This window comes from Oryctolagus cuniculus, chromosome 2 (assembly GCF_051225735.1).
Source record: "Oryctolagus cuniculus isolate XC-2025 breed Fujian yellow rabbit chromosome 2, ASM5122573v1, whole genome shotgun sequence".
Lineage (NCBI taxonomy): Eukaryota > Metazoa > Chordata > Mammalia > Lagomorpha > Leporidae > Oryctolagus > Oryctolagus cuniculus.
In genome coordinates, this window is record NC_142868.1 from 116,394,391 (window position 1) to 116,402,900 (window position 8,510).

Here is an 8,510-nt window from a genome sequence, read left to right on the forward strand (position 1 = left end):
AATAGCCACTGGCTCTTGAGTCTATACCCTTGGTATCCTTCAAGAACCAGAGTGAGTACCATTCATCAGCATTTTATCACAGTGGGCAGAGCACCAAACACCTTTTTGGATTTGTGCTTCTTGTCTATGAAATTAGGGGGGTTGAACTAATGCTTTCTGCCTTCTTGAAAATTTTGTGAGCTTTCTTTGAAAAGAATATTTCTTTAAACTTAGTGCAATATTTTATTTATTTATTTTAAAGATTTTATTTATTTATTTGAGAGGTAGAGACAGAGGGAGAGACAGAAAGGTCTTCTATCTGCTGGTTCATTCCCCACAAATAACCGCAATGGCTGGAGCTGAGCTGATAGGAGCCCGGAGCTTCTTCCAGGGCTCCCACGTGGGTACAGGGGCCCAAGCACTTGGGCCATCCTCCACTGCCCTCCCAGGCCTTAGCAGAGAGCTGGGTCAGAAGGAGAAGACTCGGGACTAGAACTAGCACTCATGGGATGCGGGCGTCACAAATAGAGGCTTAGCCTACTGCACCACAGTGCTGGCCCCGAGCTCAATGTTTTAATTGTGGGGGTTATAAACAGTTGAAAAAAAGAATAAATTTAAAAGAAACTGTGATGTATTTAATGAAATTTTTAAAAAATAAACATAATAAAGTATTTCCATTTTAAAGATTTATTTATTTATTTGAAAGGCGGAGTTAGAGAGAAATCTTCCATCTTCTTTCATCACTCCCTAAATGACCACAGTGGTTAGGGCTAGGCCAATTTGAAACTGGAGCCAGGGTGCCAGCGCTGTGGTGCAGCAGGATAACGCCCTGGCCTGAAGCACTGGCATCCCATATGAGTGCTGGTTTGAGACCCGGCTGCTCTACTTCTGATCTAGCTCTGTGCTATGGCCTGGGAGAGCTGTGGAAGATGGCCCAAGTCCTTGGGCCCCTGCACCCCCGTGGAAGACCCGGAAGAAACTCCTGGCTCCTAGCTTCGGATCGGCGCAGCTCTGGCCATTGCGGTCAAGTGGGGAGTGAACCATCAGATGGAAGACCTCTATCTCTCTCTCTCTCTGCCTCTCCACTCTGTGTAACTCTGACTTTCAAATAAAAATAAAATAAATCTTTAAAAAAAAAACAAAACTGGAGCCAGGAACTTCATCTGGCTCTCCCATGTGGGTGGCAGGGACCCAAGTCCCTGAACCATCTTCCACTGCTTTTACAGGCCATTAAGAGGGATCTGGATCAGAAGAGGAGTAGCTGGGGCACAGACTGGCACCCATATGGGGTGGCAGTGCCCCAAGTGGAGGCTTAGCCCACTATGCCACAGTGCTGGCCCCAAAGCTTTTTTTTTTTTTTTTAAAGATGTCTTTGTATGCATTTATTTGAAAGGCAGAGTTAGAGAGAGAGAGATATTGAGAAATTTTCCATCTGCTGTTTATTCCCCAAATGGCTACAGTGGCCAGGGCTGGGCCAGGCCAAAGTCAGGAACCAGGAACTCCATCATGGTCTTTGTGTGGGTGGCAGGGGCCCACATTCTAGAGCCACCTTCTGCTGTTTTCCTTGGTGCATTAGCAGGGAGCTGGATAGGAAATGGAGCAGCCAGGACTTAAATATGGGATTCTGGTGTCACAGGTGTGTGTGTGTGAGAGAGAGAGCGCGCGCATACTAGGTTGCAATGTAAAAAGGGTTATCTGCAATTAAAAACGCTTGCAGAGCCAGCATGTTACAGCACAGTGGGTTAAGCTGCTGTTTGCAGTGCCAGCCAGTATCCCACATCAGAATGCCAGTTTAAATGAATTGATGATCTCCGTCTCTCCCTCCCTCTCTGTCACTCTGCCTTTCAAATAAATAATCTTTTTAAAAAAAAATACTTGCAAGTCCTTTGTTTTAGAAGATGGAAGTCAGCCTGCTGTCAAGTTAACTTTAGGAAAGAGAGACTGGGAACAGTGTGGGAGGGAGACAGGCCCTGCTGTATTCCCTTATGTTGCTCTTGAAATTTGGGCTGTGTCTGTGTTTTTCTGTTTGAAAAAATGTGATTTGAGTTCCAACATTGTTGTCTTTAGAAACCATGACCCTGAGATAGCTAAGGCCCAATTTAGTACTTAACAGAGTGTGTTGTGTCTGGTAGGCACCCAATAAATATTTCTTCTAGTTGAGGTGGGAAAATGAAAAGAATTACCAAATAATTTTCTTCTGGTATATTTATGGCAAGCCCTTATGAAAAAGGTAGGACTTCAGTTAATTTCTGTACAAATGCAGATTAAATAAATGGAAGAGAATAAGAAGGGCTCTGGGGATAGAAGAAGAAATTCAAGCAGAGACAAAAGATTGAAATGAGCCAAGGATATGACTAGAGACTCAGGTGCTTGGGAAGGAAAGGTGTATCTCAAAAAGGAATTATTGAAAATATAGCCTAGTACCATAATTGCACCCAGAATAACTGGTCATAGTCCTTACTATCAAGTTCAAATTTTCCTGATAACCTACAGATTTTTTTAGTTGGTTTATTTGAATCAGGATCCAAATAAGATCCAGGCATTGAGGTTCATTCATACTGCCCTTTTTTTTTTTTTTTTTTTTTTTAAAGCCAGGAGCTTCATCTAGATCTCCCCTTATGGGTTCAGGGCCCCAGGTACTTGGGCTATCCTCTGCTGCTTTCCCAGGTGCATTAGGAGGGAGCTAGATCAGAAGGGGAGCAACTGGGACTCAAACTGGTGCCCATATGGGATGCTGATGTTGCCTGTGGAGGCTTAACCTACTGTGCCACAACGCAGCCCCCAAATTAAGAACTTTAAATGGCAAACACTGGGGATGTGTGTTAAGGGTCCTCACGACTACCCTCATGTTTGAAGATTTGCTGGAAGTACTGACAGGACTCTGTATGTAGTAACATTTCTTAGCCAGGATTTTTGACAATAACATAGTAAAGCTACACAGCTGGATCGTAAGTAAAAAAGACTCAGGAGGAGTCTATGGGAGGCTTCCGTGCCTGGCAGCAAAATGCAGCAGCAATACGTGTGCCATGTTTCTACCTGAGAAGGCCAGTTAGAGACTCAGCACCCAGAATTTTTATTGGGAGCTGGTCAATAGCACTTTCTGCTTAGCACACAGCAAATTCCAGACATCTGAAGGAAAACCTGTACTTAGCATAAACCACGTTGCTTGCATAGTCTGGACACGGGGAGCCACCGTTATCCGTTAACTGTTGACTGGGAGCCAGATGGGCCGAGGGTCAGCCTTGCAAGCAGGACTTTCCCTGAATAGCAGTCTCCCAGGCCTTCAGCGGGAGCTGTTTCTGAGCAGGGTAAAGACTGGGCACTCCCTGCTTCAGAATTGGATCGTGATGATTCTGTAGCCCTGGATGTGGAGGTGGTGTGAATAATTTGAATAGCCTCATGTTGGCTGTTTTTCTTTTCCAGAATGGCTTCGACTACATGTTAACGTACAGTGACAATCCCCAGACCGTGTTCCCTCGCTACTGTGTTAGTTGGATGGTTTCCAGTGGTGAGTAGTGACATACACACAAGACCTGTAACCAGAGCTGAGCGTTTTGTTTTTCTCCATCTTAATGGCAGCACAAGGATTAATACTTGTCTCACTGGCGCTCTGTTGAGGAAATTGACAGTGCCTCTCAATTCATTCTTTTTTTAAAGATTTATTCTATTTTATTTTTTAAAGATGTATTTATTTGAAAGTCAGAATTACATAGAGAGAGAGGAGAGGCAGAGAGAGAGAGAGAGATCTTCCATCCAATGGTTCACTCCCTAATTGGCCACAATGGCCGGAGCTGTGCTGATCTGAAGCCAAGGGCCAGGAGCTTCTTCCACGTCTCCTATGCAGGTGCAGGGGTCCAAGGACTTGGGCCATCCTCCACTGCTTTCCCAGGCCACAGCAGAGAGCTGGATCGGAAGTGGAGCAGCTGGGACCAGAATCAGCACCCATATGGGATGCTGGTGCTTCAGACCTGGGCGTTAACTCACTGCACCACAGCGCCGGCCCCTAAAGATTTATTTTATTTATTTGAAAGAGTTACAGAGAGAGGTAGAGACACAGAGAGAGGTCTTCCATCTGCTGGTTCACTCCCCAGCAGCCCACAACTGCTGGAGCTGCGCCGATCTGAAACCAGGAGCCAGTAGCTTCTTCTGGGTCTCCTGTGTGGGTACAGGGGCCCAAGGACTTGGGCCATCTTCTCCTGCTTTCCCAGGCCACAGCAGAGAGCTGGATTGGAAGAGGAGCAGCCGGGAACTAGAACCATATGGGATGCCGTCGCTTCAGGCCAGGGCATTAACCCACTGCACCACAGCGCCGGCCCCCCCTTTATTTGAAAAACAAAGTTAGAGAGGGAGATCAGAGAAGGGGCTTCCATATGCTGGTTCTCTTCCCAAATGGCCACAACAGCCAGGAATGGGCCAGGCTGAAGCCAGGAGCCAGGAGCTTTTTTTGGATCTCCCACATGGATTTAGGGGGCCCTAGTACTTGGGCCATCCTCCACTGTTTTCCCAGGTGCATTAGCAGATAGCTGGATCAGAAGTGGAGCAGCTAGGACTCAAGCTGGCACCCATAATGGAATGCTAGCACTGTAGGCGGCAGCTTAATCCACTGCGCCACAGTGCCATCCCCCTCAACTCATTCTTGAATACTACAAAGATGTCATGCCTCTGGGTGAGATTTTAAGGCATGAAAAGTACAGGGTTCCAGGATGGAGCTTGTGCCTGGAGGTTGGTCTCTCTCTTTTTTTTTTTAATTTCCCCCAAGATTTATTTATTTTAAAAAGAGTTACAGAGAGAGAAATCTTCCATCTGCTGGTTTACTCCCTAGATGGCTTCAAGTGCCAGGGCAGGGCCAGGCTGAAGCCAGGAGCTTGATCTAGATCTCCCACATAGCTGGCAGAAGCCCAAACACTTGGGCATCTTCTGCTTTTCTTAGGTCATTAGCAGGGAGCTGGATGGAAGTGACGCAGCCAGGACTGGAACCGTTGCCCCTATGGGATGCCAGTGTCATAGGTGGCAGCTTCACTTGGCATGCCACAGTGCTTCCACCCCCCCAACACAGGAGTTATTAAAACATTTGCGGCCGGCGCCGCGGCTCACTAGGCTAATCCTCCGCCTAGCGGCGCCGGCACACCGGGTTCTAGTCCCGGTCGGGGCGCCGGATTCTGTCCCGGTTGCCCCTCTTCCAGGCCAGCCCTCTGCTGTGGCCAGGGAGTGCAGTGGAGGATGGCCCAGGTGCTTGGGCCCTGCACCCCATGGGAGACCAGGAAAAGCACCTGGCTCCTGGCTCCTGCCATCGGATCAGCGCGGTGCGCCGGCCGCAGCGCGCCGGCCGCGGCGGCCATTGGAGGGTGAACCAACGGCAAGGGAAGACCTTTCTCTCTGTCTCTCTCTCACTGTCCACTCTGCCTGTCAAAAAAAAAAAAAAAAAACAAAACATTTGCTTTGGTGCTTTAAATACAAACTGTTTACATTGATACATTTAAAACTCTTCTTTGATACTGTTTAAGATCTAGGGTGGAGAATGTGGTGATTGTAGGTCAGTCACCTAGGAAAAGGGGCTCCCACCTATCTTAACAAAGGCTGTATGTCACAGCTGAACCTGCACCTTCCCCTTCCAACTCCTTGTCTTTGAAAGAACCCCCGTAGGATTTCCTTTCTTCGCTATAGGCAGTTTCTTATACCTCAGGGGAGATGAGAGATTAATTAGTTTGGTTTGACATTTGTCTAAATAGAATTGGTAGCTATTTCAGCTAGCCACTGTTGGGTCATTTTCATCGCCTGAAAGAGAGCCTTTGGGGGCCTAAATGGTCTGATCAGTATTCCTTTCCTCTCTCCTTTTTTTTTTTTTTTTTTTTTAAGATTTATTTATTTGAAAAGTAGAGTTACAGAGAGGGAGAGACAGAGACAGAGAGCAGTCTTCCATCTGCTGGTTCACTCCCCAAATGGCTGCAACGGCCAGAGCTGTGCCGATCTGAAGCCAGGAGCTTCTTCCAGGTCTCCCATGTGGGTGCAGGGGCCCAAGGACTTGGGCCATACTTTGCTGCTTTCCCAGGTGTACCAGCAGGGAGCTGGATTGGAATTACCAGTGCCCACATGGCATGCCGGCGCTGCAGGTGGCAGTTTAACCCACTACACCACAGCTCCAGCCCTAGTACCCCTTTTTCAAAGGATCATAGGTTGATTTTTTTTGCAATCCACACATAGGAACTCATTCTGGAACACAGCTGTTGCTCAGAGTTGTCATTCAGGCTGGGGTCTCTATAAGGAAAAACTGGCTGTGTTTCATCAAAGACGTTGGGCCCTGATTTTGAGCCTACTGCTGTTTTGCATATCAGCTTAACCAGATTCCCCTGTCTCCTGACAGGCATGCCAGATTTCCTGGAGAAGCTGCACATGGCCACGCTGAAAGCCAAGAACATGGAGATCAAAGTGAAGGACTACATCTCTGCTAAACCTCTGGAAATGAGTAGTGAAGCCAAGGCCACGGCTCAGTCCCCCGAGCGGAAGAATGAGGGTAGCTGTGGCCCTGCTCGGATCGAGTATGCCTGAAGGGCTTTGGGCTGAGAAAGAACAGGTGCTTCTAGCCCTGTCTCAGTCCTCCGTCACTCTGTCACAGACTGGGGACAAGCCGCATCTATTAGAAGACATTTGCTGTAACCACCAGTGAGAGAGAATTTAATAACCGGTGTCTGATTTCATTCGGAGCCGTTACTGCTCTTTATCAAAATGGAGAGAAGGCGGCAGCACCCAGGAAGGCGTTGTCATGCTCTCAGGCCAACCATGTTGAAAGTCAGTGTTGCACTGGGCTAATCTGGAACAAACCTCTCACCTCAGGCCAGAAGGGAACGCCTTGTCTCTGCTTCCTCCGAAGTTCCTCCGCTGACATTCCGAATCCCACCATCAGTTATGCGAGTTTGGGTTTCCTTCAGTTCTGCGGGTGCACCTGGGAAGTGTAGTTGGCCAGGGATCACTGGGGTGCTCTTGGTAACAGTCTTAGTGTGAATGGGTGTGAGCGTTACTTGGCGGTGTTAAGTGCCTTGTCTTTACCTTGCTTTTGTTTTAGGGACATGGAGTTTGTACAGAGAAATTTCTTTCCTGCCTGCAAAATTCTACCCCATTGTCTCTCTCGTCTTACCCAAAGTAATTTCCTTGGGGTCAGCAAGTTCCTCTGTGTCCGTGTCCTGTGTTCATGAGATCATTGCCCCTTTCCTCATCTCACTGTTTACCAAGAGCACTGGAGAGGAACCCTAGGGGACAGTAGCTTTCTATCTCATTAGTGTTTTGATAGGGTCAGTGGAGAGTCTCAAAACACACTAACATTTTAATCTTTTAAACTTGTGTCAAAAATGAGGCGTTGCGGAGCTGATAGGAATTTCTCCATAGTCCCACTGTATATAAAGCACACTTTGATCCAGTCATTATTTTCCATACACAGGTTTGACTTGTCCTCTTGGGAAGACTAAAGGCAGAGGAATGGGTGCTGGGCCACCCGCTCCGAGTTCTCAGAACTGTAGACAAGCTGTGTGAACAAGTAGATGTAATCTTGCCCCAAATACTGATATAGTGGGGATGCGGTTTAAATGACCCTCTTGTTCCTCTAAAATGTTTTTCGTTGTCTCTTTCCAGCTAAAGTAAAAGCAGACCGTGCTATTCAGAAAAGCTCACGAACAGCCTGGCTGGGCTGGTTTTGCGTTGGTCATGCTGCAGCCTGTTGGGAGAATGGGGATCAAGTGTCACCATTTAAGTCTTCTTCCTCCCTGTTTCCTGGAGTGTAAATATTTAGCTAAATTTTTCCATCTTTTTCCCCCTGCTTGCTCTCCTTTTGTGGTGTTAAAAGGGATCTAAACTTGAGACTAATTTAAACCCCACCTTGACCTTCTTCTTGCCTATTCAGTTTTGTGCCAAGGAATAACTGCCCCGGGGTTTCATGACGTCTCTGGGTCATTGGCAGAACAGAGAGATGTGTCGAGCAGTTCCAGCTCCAGCTTCTTTTCATTAATCATTTTCTCTTCTTCCCAGGACCCGACATGCCAGGGAAGAGGGACTCCCTGGTTTATGTCCGAACTTAGCACCTGTAATTGTGTATGGGTGTGTGCAGGAGAGGGTGTGTGTGTGTGTGTGTGTGTGTGTGTATTTGCGCGTCTGTATGCACAGGTGCTAAGGAGTTGTGGTGGTTCCATGTTCTGACTTAAAGGCAGTTTGACTCTGCACGAGGGGTCTGTCTGTACAGTTCCTTACGTCATTGGAATTTCACTCCTAACTCTGACATTTTTATCAGGTGTGAATAAAATTACAAAGATTGATACAAAAAAGTGTTTTTGGACAAATGGTGGTAGGAAAATCTTACTAGTGATAATGAGCTTATCATTTCTTCCTGATTACAACGCTGAGAAGGAGTGTTTCTCTGAGAGTTGGCAGGGGGCAGCAGTGGGGCTTGTGCTTCCTTGGTGGGTGGGGGCTGACACACACTGCTACACTGTGAGCTCTTTGCAGGTAACTCTGGCAACTGAAAGTAAACCCTCTGTTTCCAGTTG

General features: G+C 47.3%; 1 protein-coding gene across 1 annotated transcript in view; it reads left to right on the top strand.

The window, feature by feature from the left end:
• Positions 1 to 8,288, top strand: part of STARD7 (StAR related lipid transfer domain containing 7) — a 23,591-nt gene extending 15,303 nt beyond the window's left edge. The window contains exons 7-8 of the mRNA XM_002709561.6: positions 3,403 to 3,487; positions 6,341 to 8,288. Coding sequence (XP_002709607.4) covers positions 3,403 to 3,487; positions 6,341 to 6,525 — 270 coding nt within the window. The 3' untranslated portion in view covers positions 6,526 to 8,288. The remainder of the gene's footprint in view (positions 1 to 3,402; positions 3,488 to 6,340) is intronic.
• The last annotated feature ends 222 nt before the right edge of the window (positions 8,289 to 8,510 follow it).